Consider the following 19154-nt stretch of genomic DNA (forward strand, 5'->3'; position numbering starts at 1 on the left):
AACTTTTAAAAATGTGTTTCAAAAGCCTCCCTTCCACTGTAACTCCTGTGTGAACAGCATGTTACAGAACAGTTATGCTAGAAATTTTGCTAACCCTCCGCATTTCTGCACAAAAATCTACATCAGATCTTCTGAAGCACAGTTGTGGTATAGTAGTGTTGGGCTGTATTGCTGCCTCTGGACTAGGGCAACTTCCCATCATTGATAGATTCTGTGCTATAACAGAAAAATCAACAGAAACATTTCAAGGTGTCAGTCACCCTAAACACGCTGAATGATTAAAGCAGAAGAAATTTAAATGTTTTGAAACGGCAGAAAAGTTTTGACCATAATTCAATAATAATTCAAAGGAATTAAAGAGAGCTGATATATGCAATTAATCTGACCCACATCACAGAGCTGAAACAGTGCTGTAAGGAGAAGTAGGCTAAACTTCCTCAATCTGACGTGCAGGACTAACCCACATTTACTGGAAATGTTTGGTTGCGATATTGTTGCTCAATCCAGACTCACCACACTGAAGTCAAAGGCAGACATTCTTTTTCAAGCTAATTAATTTGTTACATTTACTATAGTGCTTTTCTGGGTACATAAAGTGCTTTACATATGGAAGGGGGGAATCTCTTCAACCGCCACCAATGTGCAGCACCACCTGGATGATATTGCACCAGAACGCAAAGAAGGAGAAAGTGATGAAGCCAATCAGTATATGGGGATGATTAGATGGACAGAGGCCAATGGGCAAATGTGGCCAGGATGCCGGGGTTAAACCCCTACTCTTTTCCCGAAGAACATCCTAGGATTTTTAATGACCACAGAGAGTCAGGACCTCGGTTTAACGTCTCATTAAACATCCACGAAGGACTAAGACTAAAAAGCTAAAAAGACTAAAAGCTAAGAAGAAGAGCAATACAAATGGCATGATATGTCAAACCTAGGGCAAGTTTGGCTTCTAAAAACACCCAATGGTGCAACTTGGACACATCATAGGGTGTTTCAGATATTCAATCATCAGACACCCTCGCCATTGACCACCCCTCTTGATCCACAGCCACCTTGAAGCTTTTTCTGCAGCTTCTATGATGTTCTCGTGGCTCTTCTTTCCTAAAACCCTCTAATACCAAGGAGACTGAGTGTCCGATGTACAGACTGTCCTGCAAAGCCCATGCAGCCTCTATCCGGTCTTTCCAAGCGAAGGTAAGTTCCAACATGACCACTTGCTTGGAAGAGTCAGATATTAAGACCAAATCTGGCCTGAATGTTGTCCTTGCAATGTTATCCGGAAACTTCAGCTGCTTCCCTAGGTAAACCTTCAGCTGCCAATCCCGAGCTGAGGCTAGTTGAGGCCCTGGGCTCCACCTGAGGTTTCTCTCCCACCCTGACAAAGGCCATGTTGTGCAATATTGGAAGTTGATGTTTGCTCTGTGCCACCTGTACCTCCCCTCTCCCAAAGCTTTTGGGCATCAGCTCAAGCTCTAAGGAACCTCTTGCCAGGCCCAGTGGGCATGAGTGGGTATATTCAGGCACGCATTTCAAAATCATGCGGAAAAACGTTTAGAATTACGTTCGTTGTGGTTGTTTCATTGACTACACACTCTGCGACCTATCAGTTGAGAAACACTGTCATCATAGACAATACAATATCGCACCCCTAATCTTTGATAACTTCACCTTTTAGGGTGGTGAAGTAATTTTAGATGTCAATGTGCAAATTGTTAGTGATTGAAATTTACAAACTCCCCCCATAAACATTACCAGGCTGTCATCATGTAAAAGCACATGAAAAAGACAGATACACACCCTGGTGGGAGGGGTCTCTCCCATGTGGTGGTCTTTGTGTTATGATCCACATAATAGACTCGTCCATGAGGAAGAATTCGCTGTTCCCAACTGCAAGAGATGAAAATCATTAAGAAAACTGATATGACATGTGTTCGTGTTTAAAATCAACCCCATCTCTCTGACGTACCCAGTGGGCAGTGCATCAGTGGCTTGTGTCTCTGTGGTTATACTGGTCTGGTCAGTGGTGGGTGGGGCATCTGTGGCTGGCGGTGGGGCAGGACTGTCCGTCCCAGCAGGGGGGTCTGAGCTCAGTGATGGTGAAGACAGAGCTGGACGTGACAGGTGACTGCCCTCGATCCCATTAGTAGGTGTCTCACCTTTACCTTAGCACCAAGAAAAAAGACCAACAAAAAAGTCCGAATTAACATCTTCCCTCAAAGAGTGTTTACTAGGGCCTAAGTAGGGTCGGGTAATATTTATCATGGTGACGATGTTAAGTGTCAGTTGAAAGAGTTTTTGCTATATATTTATATCACATTTTGTAAACATATTTAGCTTTTAATAGGCAGGAATTCTTAAAGCTACTGACACATCAGAACTAGTAAAATAACACGGATGAAAGAAAATAAACGGCAGGATGTGCTTATTATTATTATAAGCACAATAATTCTCATAAAACTTTAACAATTCAATAATACTTTGTCAAAATAAAAGCACCTTTTGTGAATTAACACATTGATTGTAGTATTAGATTGAAATGACCCCTCATCACATTGTATCATAGTGTGCTTTGATCATATTTCACATCAGCCTGAGTGAGTTTGTATGTTTGTAAATTTGAACGTGTGTGTATCTAACCAGCATTGCTCAGGCTGTTGATAGTCGTCTTTGAGTTGCGACGGCATGGGGTTTCTGTGGGTTCTCCATTCAGTTCACCATTAGTGAGAACAGCTCCTCTCATGTCAGCTGGAGAATCTCCACAAGAACCCCCAGATGAACGACCTGAACTTCTGAAAATATATGAGAGATTCATATAAGACACAGTGGAGTGATTGTATGCACGTATGCTGTTTATGCTGGTGCTGTGTATTTCTTGTTATGCTTCTGTAATCCCACACACAAAGTGAATAATTTTAATTATGGGTGTGTACAACTTTTTTGTACGTGGGGCAAGTATTTTTAGTAAATCAGCTGCGTGCCCACAAAAAGTGCATGAAATTATTTTAAACTATCCAAGGATATTTCTTTATTTAGGATCTTAGTAAATCGGGCCTAAAACTAACTAGATAATGTTTATCACTAAAATGTCCAAGCAACACATTTGCTTGCCAGTACAGTGACCCAGTAGTGCACAATGCAAGGAAATGTAAACAACACAGCGGAAACAAGCCACAACACAACAAAATCGCCACAACACAACGGAAACAAGCCACAATACAACGGAAATGCTCCTTTTATTGGCCACTTATAGAAGGGTGTTAAAGCTAAGGACTTTATACCAGAGATAATGGTCTAAAGAAATTCATTAATTTAAAGTGTCATTTAAAAAGCCTGGTAAAGTAAAAGCTGTTTAAAATTAGTCATATTGTTAGACCATTACCTCAGTACGAAGCCCAAATTTTAGCTTTAAAACATCATTTACGTGGCCGTGAGAAACAGCTATGTGAAATGAATTTAACAGTAATATGTGCTCAAAGGTCTATACAAAACATTGGTAGGTAAAAACTGTTAAAAATTTGGATTTCATTAGTCCATTGCCACTAGTATAAATCCTGCATGTTAACTTTAACACACGTGGTTAAGAAACGGCACCGTGAAATGGGCTGAATGTGCAGTAGAATGATAATATATTGCCCCATAGAAATTTCAAGGGTTCATAAAAATATATTGGATATCAAAATCATTTGGATTTTGTTAGATTATTAGACCCTGCATTAAATCCCTCGGCTCATTTAATTCTAACAGCGATTAATTAAAAAAGACGAAGCGCCGGATTGTTGTTTCCGTTGTGTTGTTTAAATTGCGTTGTGTTGTGCACTACTGGGCCACCATATGCCAGTCATGCTTGTTTGGAACATACTGGTGGTGGGTACGGCAACTAATAAGCTCCTGGTTTGATAGAACTAACATTTTCGTAATTTGAGTTATAAAATTAGTTAATGTATTAACTAAAATGAACTAACCATGAAAAATACATGTGTTACTGTATTTGTTAATCTTTGTTAATGTTAATTAATAAAATACAGGTGTTCATTGTTTGTTCATGTTAGTTCACAGAGCATTAACTAATGTTAACAAATACAACTTTTGATTTTAATAATGTATAAGTAAATGTTGAAATTAACAAAGATTGATAAATGCTGCAAAAGTGCAGTTCATTTTTTGTTCATGTTAACCAATGTAGTTAGCTAATGTTAACTAATGAAAAGGGTTACCAAACTATATTATAATGCATGTTAACCATTTTGAGTCTTTTGTTGAATAAAGGTCATTTGTTATTAATAATCTTATTTTTTAGATTTCATTTTTCAAATTCCAAATAATAAAGAAAATAAAGTTAAATTCACTGGATCACTTAAATATGTACATATAATTATAGTTATTTAATATGTAAACCATAGAAGAATTTCCAGCAAAACTATATTGTTATATACAGATCATAGCCATGATAAAAATTTGGTCATACCACCAACCCCTAACACACACTTATAATTCTTCAGCCCATTTAGGATGTTATGCAAGGATGCATAACTAGTGTTGCATAACTAGATGCATAACTAGGACGCAAGGATGTGTTGACTAGTACATGAGAGAGAGAAAAAAACAGCAGAAGACATGAAACAAAAGTATAAAACACAAAAAAAAATTGTCAGACATAAACAATGGTAAAATAAAGAGATTTGTGCTGACCGTCCACGGGGGCTGCTGGAACTGGGGGTCTCCTCACTATGAGCTCTGTGCAGATTAGACCTGCTCGAGTGAACTACCTCTGCACAGAAGAAAAACACACAAAAAAACATCATAAATCAGTGCATTAGGACAACTGATTCACATACATCATGCGGAAAGGTTTGTCATTCCTACTTATCTCATTAAAGTAATAATCCATGAGAGGCCATGTGTTACAAGGGGGAAAAAAATCACTAAAAACAAGCCTTCTGTGTGTTTAAAACGACCTACTTTCCATTACTTAGGAAATTAATGTTTAAAAAGGGTAAAAAAGACACAAAAGCACAACTTGCAAAGTGTAAGTCATAGTATTGCTAAAAACATCCTGGTGCTGTCGTAAAGCATGCACTTCCAAGTGCTGTGGGAGCCACTAATATTAGTGATCTGCTTAAAAATGTGCTGAATGTTGAGTAATACGTACTGTAGAATAGAAAATATTGAGAGACTTGACATATACTATACTAAATTATGCTATTATGCCCATACATTTATAATGCCCAGTTCTGATTTAATTTTGTTTAATTTTGAGACAGCCCGTTTTCACTATTGCACAGCGGTTTCCTGTCTTCTGTTTATTCAGCTACAGCAATAGTATGAAGCCCAAAGGGATTTCCTGGAATGAAATGCATTATCTACTTCTGCGGGGCATATTTGGGGTGTCTGTATGAGAGCGCCCTCTGGCTTTCAGATGGAGCAGCATTTACTACTACTCACAGAGCCATGCTGCACTGACAAGCTGCGCATAAAATAATCGCAGCCTTTGCCAAATCTAGTAAGAATGCAAGGGCTTTAGATACTGCTTTGGATGCGACAGCTTAGCGAGCCCCGCACATTGTTCGGTTCCGGATGACGGCATAGTTGCAGTACAAAACACAGCTGTTCTGTTCCGATTCGAATATCAAACAGGCTCTCTCCACTCAGTGATGCACCAACTGAGAATCCTGTTGAAAGTGCCGTGGTTATTGGCGATTCTATTACACGGAACGTAAAAATAGAGACATCAACCACCATAGTTTGCCGGGAGTCAGAGCTCCAGACATTAAAGGGCACCTATTATGCCCCTTTGCACAAGATGCAAAATAAGTCTCTGATGTCCCCAGAGTGTGTATGTGAAGTTTTAGCTCAAAATACCCAACAGATAATTTTTTTACAGCATGTTTAAATTGTCACTTTTTGTGTCACGTTTAACCCTCTGGAGTCTGAGGGGTTTTTGGGGTCCTTGAGATGTTCTGACATGCCCTGACATTTGTGCTTTTTTCAGTTGCTTATAAACATATTAATGGCAAAGGTGTAAATTCACTCTATTTAGCACAAACAGGGCTACCATAATATGTGAACAACTTGCATGTACATGTTTGTATTTTTGATAGAATAATGTTTATGCATGGTTTTTTAAAAAACAAAAAACTAAAGTTTCTGAAATAAGGCCATAAAACACATTCTAAATATATGTAAATAAGACTTTTGACTAATGGATGTCGTTGCCTAGTATTTTTTCTTCAAAATTATGTGAAAATCGTCCTGCCTAATCATTCCCATAACACAATACATTGATTTAAATCTTGTAAAACACTTTTTGTTTGGAAAGGCCATATGCGGGTGGGCGTGATTCACACCTATGGAGTCAATGGGGCCGCATAATGAGGCTGCATAGGTAATGAGCCTTTCATTCAGGTGTGTGAATGAGCCACAAGAATGCAAGGACAATATATAACTGGTTTGTTGTTTTTTCCACAAATTTTGCTTGCAAATTGTACAATATCCAAGGTAAACATTTCTAGTAATTGTGCAGTTAATTGTTCTCATACTGTATTTTCAGATTTGGAATATATTCTCTTCCCAAATGTGTCACTAATAAAGCATAATACAATTATTTAAAGATAAGGCTTATAATGACCTTTTAAGATTTTGTTTACATCTATCCTTATATATATATATATAATTTTTTTTTTAAGGTTATACAATTACAACAACATTTATAATTGTAACAATATTTCCAGTGTAATCTTTCTTTGTATTCGCGATTCATATTAAAACAGTATTTTTGCCAGCTGTAGTAGCTCCACAACAGCACGCATCTTTGCGTTCATTCATTCATAGTAACGCGATTCATATTAAAACAGTATTTTTGCCAGCTGTAGTAGCTCCACAACAGCACGCATCTTTGCGTTCATTCATTCATTCATAGTAACGCGATTCATATTAAAACACTATTTTTGCCAGCTGTAGTAGCTCCACAACAGCACGCATCTTTGCGTTCATTCATTCATAGTAACGCGATTCATATTTAAACAGTATTTTTGCCAGCTGTAGTAGCTCCACAACAGCACGCATCTTTGCGTTCATTCATTCCGATTAGAACAAAGCAAACAGAACTGACCTAATTCCTCAGCGGGATCCGTTTGCTCCTCGAAATGATACTTCCAGAACTTCTGAGGTAAATTTTTGCAGGATTATTATCAAGACAGTATTATTCCTCACAGCATCGTAAAGTACATAAGTCTGAAAGTGAACTCGCGGTGTGTGTTATCCAGCTGATGGGCGTTTTACAGGTTTGTTTGGATCGGCTCACATTTGCGTTTGAATAGCGCGTGCTCTCCGTGGGCGGAGCACATTAAAACTTAATTAGCTGAGATGAGAACGACTGACATCTCTCTCTTTGCATACATATTACATAAACTGTGAATATTTGTTTTTTATAAAAATTACTTCGTTTAAAAGATGAGAATTCAAGCTTCATGCCTGTATGTCTGAATGCCTGTTTGACTGAGTATTCACTGAGTTATGGTTCATTTTCGGACGCGTTTCAGAATGGACTACACTGACAGATAGGAGGCAGAACTCGCTTCGTGTTTATTTTTCTTTATTTGGCAAAAAGCACAACACTTTGTTTTTATTGTGAGTATACACAAAAATAATACACATTTAACAGAATCGATTGATGTATGAAACTCCAATGGAAAATCAAAGTCAACCGAGTATTTTTGAGTTTCTTTTACACTGCTAAAAAAAAAGCGAGCTGGTATCGCCGGCGATACCGCCGACCTCTGGGGGTTAAAAACGCGCCGTTTTAGTATGTATCCCTTTACATGCAAATGAGCTGCTGCTGCCGGCACAGAGGGTGGAGCCTCACAGAATGATAATATCAAAACAGAAACTCTCAGTACCGATGTTCATTTTGACCTGGAGACGGACAATAATGTCCACAGAGCCAGAGAATATATGCTGTATGGAGATAGAACAGGTATAGTTTAGTTCAAATACGGTTATAACTTATTTTTCATCTTGCTTATATCCACTATTAGTACAAGTCTATTGTAGAGGACCACATCTGAATGATGGCCAAAAATTTACTGATGAGTTTATGAAGTTTATTGTACATCACACAAAAGATGAACCATCAGTTTTACTCCAGAAAATCACCGTAAGAGCTGAATAAACACAGAATAAGAAGTGTGCATTAAAGTCTTATCCATAAACTCTCTCTCTCCCTTTCATTATCATCAACATACACAGCGAATTAAACAGAAACACTCATTACAACTAACAGTAAACAAATATATAAACAGCTTTTAAAGGGGTGCTTAATAAACTGGTAAACTTTATATCCGTAAAACAACTCAGATGAACTGTAATAAAGTGAGCGCTCTCCCTTCCATTACTGCCATGATAAGTAACGTTAGGCCTATCGATCCGGAGACTATAAGCAGGATCACGAACAGTTGGTACAGATGCATCCTCGAGTAACAACGAGAGTAAATGAAGACTGCCATGTTCATTCTAACATCTTATAACAAAACACCTCAATCGCTTAGGAGACATTCTTGTCTACAGCTGCTCCGGTGTCGACATAATGGCGGACTGTGTACAACTCACTCAGGGCAGGTCTATGCAAATATGGCAGTGTCAGTCAACAGTTGTGGGAGGGGCTTGTGCAAAAGTATGTCACATTGCCCCGAATCTAAGAACAGGTTGTTCTGAGACAGTGCTTATGATTTATGGGGATTTCAAAAAAAGCACTGGGTGGATTTTTACGATTATAGGGTGGTTTTGTACACACACTGCCAGCACACATTTGGATCAGCTCAGCTCAGTTGGATCCTTGCTCCTCGAAATACCCGCACTTCTGAGGTACATTTTCCATTATTATTATTCCTCACAGCGCTGCGAGACGGTGTAAACAAGTAGGCTACAATGATCTGATTAAACTTGTGTTTTCTCGAGCTGATATGGGGGCGTTCACAGGTTTGCGTGGATTGCCTCAGTCATTTGCGTTTGAATAGCGCGCGCTCTCCGTGGGCGGAGTCACATTAAAAATAATTAGATGAGATGAGAACGACTGACATCTCGCTCTTTTCTTACAGATTACATGAACTGAGAATATTGTTTTTTATATAAATTACTTCATTTAAAAGAAGAGAATTCAAGCTTCATGCCTGTGTGTCTGTATGCCTGTTTGACTGAGTATTCGCTGAGTTATTGTTCATTTTCGGACGCGTTTCAGAATGGACTTCACTGACAGAGAGAAGGCAGAACTCGCTTCGTGTTTATTTTTCTTTATTTGGCAAAAAGCAAAACACTTTGTTTTTATTGTGAGTATACACAAAAATAATACACATTTAACAGAATCGATTGATGTATGAAACGTGTTTGTAATATCAAAGTCAACAGAGCAAAATGAATCTCTTTTGAACTGATAAAAAAAAAGCGAGCTGGTATCACCGGCGATACCGCTGACCCCAGGGGGTTAAAGCAAATTTAAATGTGCTGGCTAATGCTAATCGTAAATATTTTAAGATTATTATTCACGTCTGCACTAATGATGTTCGACTTCACCAGTGGGAAATCACTAAAATTAACATTAAATAGCTGTGTTAATTCACAAGCCCCCTCCCTGAGTGATGAGATACGTAGCAGACTGTCGTCATTCAATGGCTGGCTGTCTAAGTGGTGTCCGCCGAATAATATAGGGTTTATAGACAATTGGAAAAGTTTTTGGGGAAGACCTGACCTGTTGTAAAGAGATGGTATTCATCCCTCCTAGGGTGGTGTCGCTCTTCTCTCTACTAATATGATACATAGTCTTAGAGTTGAACCTTGACTAACTGGGGCGCAGGTCAGGAAGCAGAGAGACTGGCTAAACCGACCGTCTGCTAGCTGTCTCATGTCACAGAAGTCAGACATAGAGACTGTGTCTAGTCTCTGAAATAGTACATACAAAAAACTCCCAAACCCATTTAAGGGAAACAATTTAATTGATGTTCAACAAATAAAAAACAGATATAATACAGATGAACAAATGATAAAGCTTGGGTTGCTGAATATTCGATCCCTTTCTTCAAATGCACTTACTGTAAATTATATAATTACAGATCATAACCTAGCTAAAACCAGACAATTACATTACTTTAAATGAGTCCACCCTCCAAGATCACTGTTATAGACATGAGCCTTGCCTGAAAGGCAAAGGGGGAGGTGTTGCTGTAATTTATAGAAATATCTTCAGTATTCCTCAGAAGTCTAGTTTCAAATACAATTCTTTTGAATTAATGGTGCTTTATATAATGCTATCTAGTGTAAGTGATAAATCCTGTTTGACATTTGTGCTGGCTACTGTATACAGGCCACCAGGGCACCATGCAGACTTTATTAAAGAATTTGCTGATTTTCTATCGGAGTTTGTACTGGCTGCAGATGAAGTCCTATTGTTGGTGATTTTAATGTCCATGTAGACAATGAAAAAGATGCATTGGGATTGGCATTTACAGATAATCTAAATTATATTGGAGTTAGGACCCTTGTCAGGACCCACTCATTGTCGTAATCATACTTTAAGATCTAATATTGTCACATGGAATTGATGTTGATGGCATTGTAAACAAACAAAACTAGAGGTTTTTCGCATTTTGTGGAAAAACAGCACTACTGCATACAGAAAGGACTTACCAACTGCTAGATCTGCTTATTTTTAGACCCTCTTAGAAGAAAACAAACACGACCCTAGGTATTTATTTGATACAGCGGCTAAATTAACAAGAAATAAAACTTCAACTTCAGACGTTTCCAAACAGCACAGCAGTAATGACTAACTTATTTACTTGCAAGATTGATAATATTATAAAGAAAATTGCAACCATGCAACCGTCTACTACAGTATTGTATCAAACAGTCCATTGTAGTGTCCCTGAAGAAAATTCCATTAATTCATTGCTATAGGAGAGAAATAATTGTCTAAACTCGAGAAGAACCATCAGTTTTGAGTAATAGTTTGACTACACATACAGCCCCAGTCATTAGCTGACTGCTTACAGCCCGTCAACAAAGATACTCAAATTCTTTATTTGTGTTCGCCAACACAAAATCTTAGCACCCTGCCTTACTAGCTGCCCCACATCAGCTATTCACACCTAACACAGCCCACATAGCCGTCCCCCCACACAGATAGCTTACCACCTCTGTACGAACTTGCATTTGCCTTTGCCATCTCTTTCCAGTGTTTTCCACAAGTATGCCAGTATGCCTCAGACATCCAGCCCTGCCCCCCACCAGGACCCCCTGGAGACCCGGCAGAGCAATGTGATGGACATCCTTAAGCCTGAAGCAGCTAATGACCTGCCACAGCAGAGAAAGAAACAGCGAGACTGCAACACAAGTGGACAGCCGACACCCAGCCTGAGCCACAAAGAGCTGACCAGCATCATCTTCTCAGCGAGAGAAGGCACCAGACATGCGCAAGGACGCTGACAGAATGGAGCAACCGGAGAAGATCACTGGTGTTCAGGAGGCTCTGACAGCAGGTGGGCACAGAGAGCAGCTGGATAACACCACCAAACAAGACCTTGAAAGAGAACTGTTTCACACAAAGACACAAAAAACAGCCAATGTGGAACTTAAAGAGAGAGACACCAAAGCTAAGGCCCTTGAAGGCATTCTGTGTGCAGCCACAAGAAAGAGGTACCCTGCTGAACTTCACATCAGCAGCGCAAACTCCCCCAGCCCTGTACACAGACACAAAGTGAGGAGGATCCAAAGTCCTCCACTTAACACTTCACCAGCCAGTTTCCTGAAAGCCTCGGCAGCCGCAGAAGGAAAAGGATTAATTCAGACAAACCCTGAAACGGCACATGAAGTGACACTCAAAGACATCATGCGAATGGCCAGACACATACTTGCATTCACACCATAGCTTGCAGGAGACCACGACGTCTATGCCAACCTACGAGACATTGACTTTCACCTGCAGTCTTTGACGAGTGTGAATCACCAAGATAGACTATCTGCTCTGGATCATATCCAGCCCAGAGTTGTGACGCATTCTGGCACGGCAGCCAGTAAACATCCAATCCGACTACCAGCAGCTGAAACAAGCCATCATAGAGGAATTCTCAGACCAAGAGTCTGAAAGAAGGCTGATCTGCCCTAGACACCAAACAGGGCAGACATGAAACTCCCTATGTTTACTACCACAGACGAGCTTTCTTCGGAGCTCACAACGAACCTGGGATGGAGGAGGACACCAGCTTCAAGAGTCTTTTCGTCCAAAACCTCCATCAGATTGCAAGTCACCATTTAAGGATTACGGCCTGCCCCCACACAATGCCTATTCAACAACTGCTTGACCTGATACAGAAGGCCTTTAACAAACACAAGGCCTCCTCAAAAAGGGTTTGTAACATACCAGCAACTGTGAACTACAAAACTCAGAATCCTGAGCTAGCACCAGAAGGCACACAGCATTGCTAAAATGCAAAACGCTTCTCCAAAAGGTTCCTAGCCAGCCGAGGACAGAAAGGTAACCATGGCAAAAGACCAAGGTACCAGACCTACCACTGGGAGGAGCCATGGATGGGAGCATCCTCGTCCTGCAGACACCACAGGATCTCTAACAGCAGGCAGCAACAACATCCTCCTCTATGACCTTCATACAGCGGCCATTCAGAGGCTGCACAAGGACGACTGGACACACCTGCATCGGACCTACAGGAGCTTCTAACAGTAGTAAGAGAGCTCCTTGAACAGTACTCAGGAGTACTGGGAAGAGCACGCTTCTGACCGTAAGACCACTCAGACCAGCTCAAGTAGGCCACGCCGCAAGAGCAGAGTGACACTGCAAACATCAGACTTCTTGTGACTGAGAGCAGAAGCTAACAACCACCTGCTGCCCTTCTGCCATCAGCATTAGGTCTGTTTGAAACTCTCCTCACACTACACAACTCCCATAACCACTTCCTGCAACAACAAACAACCACCTACCCCACACCAACTGACATGAGGATGACCATGACTCTCTCAAAACACCTGCTGCTTGACAGCAAACTCAGAGACCTAAACCTTGCTACTGGCTACACCAGTGGCCAGGGAAACCACCACAACCTCCAGCCCTGTGTGCCAGGTGTGTGTCTGATCTTCCTGCATCTTCATCATCGCTCGCCGCTGTCTACAGGACGGACAACAACGACTGCAACGACTTGACCAATCAAACACACCATTGTTCCACTTAATCTTCACAACCCCTCACCCAGGCAGACTCCGTGATGTTTGGGTTTCCCCACTGAGATATACTAAATTGCTGTTTAGCTTAAGTTGTGAACCCCTTTGTTAACAAAGGAGCTTTGAAGTAAGGGACTGATTGTTCTTCCAAGAGGTTAAATGACTTCATTCTTCTGTTCTGTTTCGGTTTTTCAGTCACTTTCACTTTCCATTCTACCCATTTTTTAGATTAGTTATGTGTTCGTCATTTAGTTAAAACTTTTGTGCGCATTCATGCGAGTTGATTCTGGTCTGCTTATAAATCGATGTCGATTTAATGGTCATGATCACAGTTACATGCTAAGAAAGTTATTTTTCTGTGGCTACTGAAAATATCCTTTTTGAAGAGTTGATAGACGATACTTGATTGTAATATTAATTTAGTTACATGAAGTTAACTCAATTAACTGATCCAAATATTTATAATTAATTATAACGAGTTATGATTAATTATTCATATTTCCCTTTTGAGCTAATTTGCTACACTCAAAAATCATCTAAATCAACAATGTTAGACCCTATACCAACTAAGCGACTGAAAGAGAAGCTTCCAGAAGTCATAGACCCTCTTCTTAATATCATTAATTCATCTTTAGGGGCTTTCGCACCAGGTAGTTCTGGGAACTTAGTTCTAGGAACTAACCACCAGTGTGGTTCCCCGAGAACTATTGGTTCCCCTAGGAACATTTTCCTGGTTGCATTCGCACCGCCAGAAGGAGCTCTGAAGTGACGTAAGCCACGCTTGTTGTTGTGACTTTTATTTTGACGGCGCTGAGAACGCCAGTGCACACAGTGCTCGCATTTTCCGTGTTCATTAGTTTATGATCTGTCTAACAGTCCTGTCTTATACGTTATTAGATAGAACTGTTATACATAGAAAGTAGACAGAATATAAAAAGTATTAGCGTATGCCATGTGGTTGATGTTCAGTGTTGCTAGCTGAGCAGAAATACATAATCATGTTTGTTTGGCTTGGTCCCCTCAAAGTTGCGTTGGATTTTCTCCTTAGCCTAAAGGTGAAGAGGTCAATCTATGGTTTTCCATGTTCGTAGAGTTAGTTTGTGGAGTACATATATAGGCTATAATCTGTGTGTTTACACAGCTTTTTAAAAAATGGCGGGTGCTGGTGTTTCGCGTGCATTCGGCCAGTCAGCATACTGTACACTAACGTCACTGGTAGTTCCTATAGTGCTGGTTTAGAACCTACTCTGAAGTAGGAAATAAATTAGTTCCTCCAAAAGGAGCTCCTAGAACTAAAATCATTCCTAGTTCCTGCGGTGCGAAAAGGCCAAAATCCGGGTACTTCCGCCAATAGTTCTAGGAACTATGAAAAGGTTCCTCCGGTGCGAAAGCCCCTTTTGTCATCAGGATACGTACCGAAAACTTTTAAACCTGCTATTATTAAACATATTATTAAAAAACTGCAACTTGATCCTACAGAATTAGTCAATTACAGGCAGATCTCAAATCTACCTTTTCTGTCTAAAATACTAGAAAAGGCAGTATCCTCACAACTATTTTCCTTTTTAGAAAGAAATGGTATCTGCAAGGATTTCCAGTCAGGATTTAGACCGTATCATAGTACTTATACAGCTCTCATTAGAGTTACAAATGATTTGCTCTTAACATTCAATCGTGGTTGTATCTCTTTATTAGTGTTACTGGATCTTAGTGCTACATTTGATACTATCGACCACAACATTCTTTTGGATAGACTCGAAAATTATGTTGGCATTAGTGGAATTGCATTGCCACTGTTCAAAACATACTTATCTGACCGTTATCAGTTTGTTGCAGTAAATGAAGAGGTGTCATATCGATCACAAGTTCAGTATGGAGTACCACAAGGCTCAGTACTAGGACCGTTGCTTTTCACCTTGTACATGCTACCCTTGGGAGATATTATTAGGAAGCATGGCATTAGTTTTCACTGTTATGCTGATGATACTCAGCTCTATATCTCTTCACACCCTGACGAAATTTATCAATTCACAAAATTAACGGAATGCATAGCCGATGTAAAAAATTGGAAGACTAGTAATTTCCTATGGAGCAAAAACCTCTGCACGTACTAACCTAGAAAACTGTCTAACACTTGATGGCTGCTCTGTCAAGTCTTCTTCGTCGGTTAGGAACCTGGGTATGCTCTTTGATACTAATCTTTTATTTGAAAGCCACATTTCTAGCATCTGTAAAACAGCATTCTTCCATCTTAAAAATATATCTACACTACGACATATGCTCTGACAAATGCAGAAAAGTTAGTTCATGTGTTCATGACCTCAAAGCCTGCATAAATTAAGTCAGCCAGAACCGGGAAAACTTCCTATAACACACCTGATGTACTCGTTACATCATAAGAAGAATGACATCTACGCTAATATTAGTCTCTCTGTTTATCCCGAGGTTTACTGTGGTCAACCATATCCAGGCCGTATCAAGATCAGATGGAGGATCTGCGTGTAGACACAACCACAACACAGCCCTGAAGTGTCAGCAGAGATTGTATCAAAAAACCTGTCTCCATACCGATGTGATGAATCCAATCTTCAACCAGATGGAACTAGATTAAATATTTTGAATATTCAGATTCCCATCTGACTTCTGACCTATAATGCTGCATGAATCATAATCATTCAGTGTTCGTTTGTTGGCCAGAGGAGAACTGGCCCCGCAACTGAGCCTGGTTTCTCACAGTTTTTTTTCTCTATTCTGTCACCTGATAGAGTTTGGGTTCCTGCCACTGTCACCTCTGGCTTGCTTAGTTGGGGATACTTATTATTCTTAATATTTTTATCTGCCTGCTTTGACAACATTGTATGAGAACTGAACTGAGCTGGACGATGACATCACTGTTTTCTCCAGATAACTAATGATTTTCACAACGGAAATGAATCAACCCTGAACTTACTTAAACTGGACAATGATTTTCTTCTAGAGCTGCTGTACAGGCAAAACAATCTTTGTTGCATTAATTTCCTGTTATTTAATCGTTTTTACATGCATTACAGTCAATAACCTTTAACATCTCCAAGAAACATTTAAGACAGTTCACCTTCATGTGTGTAATTTGTTCCAAATGTATGACTTAATTTCTTCCAAAAATTACCCCCAAAAACAGACCATAAAAGAATTCAAGCAATCCATATGACTTGTCTGCTATATTCCTGCTTCCCAAGTTATACAGTATGTCTTCAGTCTGTTTGACTGTCAATCTGGATGAGCCACATTTATATACACAAACTTGAATGAGATTTGAGAGAGACTATCATCAGCAAATAATGAATTAATCAATTGTTCTGTTCCTTACACAATGTTTTCATTCACTGTATGGAAAAGAACAGAGTGAACACTGCAATAAATTTCTCATTTTCTTTTCCGCAGAACAAAGAAAATCATAGTTTGGAATCCCATAAGAGGAACGATTTCATTTTGGGAATACCCATTCATTTAATAATGACATGCATCTGAAATTAAATAAAACAAATTCTGTATTATGACACTGCTTATGTCGCTGTGTTTTATCCTTCTGTTTTTAAATAGTTTCACATGAAAGTGTGTGTTAATGAAGCCTTGAAGTTGCAAATGTAAAACTTAAATCGAGCGACATTAAAGCTAGTACAAAAATAAAAAGTTACTGTAAGAAAGCACAAGTTTCTGTTTACTGTGTGTGTGTGTGTGTGTGTGTGTGTGTGTGTGTGTGTGTGTGTGTGTGTGTGTGTGTGTGTGTGTGTGTGCGTGTGCGTGTGCGTGTGCGTGTGAGAGACTTTCTGGCTTTCCCCAGGCCTGTACACAAAGGCCTGTTTATGTAGTACATGCGTTTCAGAAAAAAACGCCAGGGGAAATGAGGGAAAACTTTAAAACAACAAGAGCGACTTCAGAGTGAACAGAGGACCCTAACAGACCTACACACACTCCAACCTTTATCCACTGTTGAAGGTCAAATAGAAACTTGCACACTGAAAGAACACACTCCAGATCTTTATACTATGCGTGGCTAAAACAAGGATTTGAAATCAGATCACAAAGCCAGCTGTTGTTTTGGTTGTGAAAAGACTAATAAATAATAATATAAGCCAAACAAGACTCTGATGCAGACCCCACACTGTAAAAAATTTCTAACCCTCCCAAATCAAAAAATTTCAAGTGACTGTTAACATCTAAATTTTTCAATTGGCCCAAGTGAAATTCTTGTTGCAATAGTCTGTTAACATTGGCTCAATGAGAAATAATACGTCAGACTAATTGAAAAATTTAGATGTTATCGGTCACTTGAAATTTTTGACCTGGGGATGTATTTTTTTTTTTACAGTGCACCATCCTGGACAAATTGCCTGAACTTCCTCCCATCCACAATCTCAGTCTACCAGCAACCTTCCAGGAGGTTCTATCATCTGTCCGTTCCCTTAAGAACAACAAGTCCCCTGGTGCTGATAACATCCCTGCTGAGCTACTGAAGGAGGGAGGGTACATATGTATACACACCTTCTACCAGTACATCACCAAGGCCTGGACTGATGAGAACATCCCACAGCAATGGAGAGATGCAAACATTGTAGTCATCTATAAGAACAAGGGTGACAAGGCTGTCTGCTGCAATAGTAGGAGCATATCACTCCTTTCTGTTGGTGGTAAGGCCTTTGGGAGACCCGGTGTAGAGTCTTTCATAATAAGAACCTTCATCCCTCCACAAAGGTCGGCGTATACCAAGCGGCCTGTGTCATTACCCTCCTCTATAGCTGTGAAGCGTGGGTACCCTACAGCCGTCACATCAAGTCCTTAGAGCACTTCCACATAAGCTGCCTTCAGCGCATTCTGGGAATCACCTGGCGTAATCATGTGCCTCACATTGAAATACTTAAAAAGACCAACTGCAGAAGTACTGAGGCCATGATTACCCAGCGCCAACTACAGTGGTTGGGGAATGTGATAAGGATGCCCCCATGTCGGCTGCCCCGCAGAGTACTATATGGCCAGTTACATCATGGTCAACGCTCAGCTGGGGGGGGTCGAAGAAGCGCTATAAGGATCAAATGAAGAAGTGTGTGTGTATACAGGTTTGGCTATACTTGTGAGAGCCAAATGTCCTCACTTATATTGTGAAATATTATGACAACTGACTAGTAATGACATTAAACTGGTCCTCACTAGTTAAAACGGCTTATAAATCGCGCAAAACTATTGCCTATTATTTTGCACATGTTTCTGTTATGGGTAGGTTCAGGGGTAGGGTTAGGCCATAGAAAACATCATTAATCTGACAGGAACTAGATAAAAAATATTTGAAAACTACTGATCCACAATATGATTTCTGACTTGTGATGCAGCCTAAATCATAATCACACAGTGTTAGTTTGTTAATATTCAACTATATTATTGATTTGACTGCACTGAAATTTAGATGAGAACTGAACTGAGCTGGACATCACTGTTCTCTGCAGAACTGCTTTATAGATGAAATTAACTAATTTAATAATTGATGATCTCTTATAACGGAACTGAATCAATACTGAACTGACTTCAGCTGAACAATGACACTATTTTCTTTTAGAGCCAAAATGAACTCCGTTTGCATCATTTTCCTGTTATCACTGCTTTGAAACAATCTGTATTGAATAAAGCGCTATATAAAGAAAGAGGACTTGACGTGTGTGTGTGTGTGTGTGTGTGTGTGTGCGTGCGTGCGTGCGTGCGTGCGTACGTGCGTGTGTGTGTGTGTGTGTGCGTGCACATGTACAACAAGTAACTGAAAGAGAATGTCAGAAGGAATCACTGAAAAAAAGAAACACTATCAAAAGCAACAGATTATTTATCTTCAGAACAACAATAAAACCCTTCATACACACATAAGAAGCATTTGCAGGAGTGTGTGTTGGTTTTTACTGCAACATCAT

General features: G+C 39.8%; 2 protein-coding genes across 4 annotated transcripts in view; one reads left to right on the forward strand and one right to left on the reverse strand.

The window, feature by feature from the left end:
- wwp2 (WW domain containing E3 ubiquitin protein ligase 2) overlaps positions 1-19154 on the reverse strand; it is a 59030-nt gene that overhangs the window by 26118 nt on the left and 13758 nt on the right. For both annotated transcript variants that reach the window (XM_084094957.1, XM_084094956.1), the window contains exons 6-9: positions 4693-4771; positions 2641-2792; positions 1970-2165; positions 1801-1890 (exon numbers count right to left, since the gene is read on the reverse strand). In XM_084094957.1, coding sequence (XP_083951083.1) covers positions 1801-1890; positions 1970-2165; positions 2641-2792; positions 4693-4771 — 517 coding nt within the window. The remainder of the gene's footprint in view (positions 1-1800; positions 1891-1969; positions 2166-2640; positions 2793-4692; positions 4772-19154) is intronic.
- On the forward strand, positions 1026-18172 carry LOC311070871 (uncharacterized protein). Of its 2 annotated transcripts, none has more exons than XM_084094966.1 (2): positions 1026-1197; positions 17573-18172. In XM_084094966.1, exons 1-2 carry the CDS (start codon positions 1141-1143, stop codon positions 18041-18043), a joined length of 528 nt encoding a protein of 175 aa, XP_083951092.1. In that variant the 5' UTR covers positions 1026-1140; the 3' UTR covers positions 18044-18172. The 2 variants fall into 2 exon arrangements, with proteins under 2 accessions (XP_083951092.1, XP_083951093.1); XM_084094967.1 differs by lacking the exon at positions 17573-18172 and adding an exon at positions 11226-11603.

Source organism: Abramis brama (genome assembly GCF_963993115.1).
Source record: "Abramis brama genome assembly, chromosome: 20".
Taxonomy (NCBI): Eukaryota; Metazoa; Chordata; class Actinopteri; order Cypriniformes; family Leuciscidae; genus Abramis; species Abramis brama.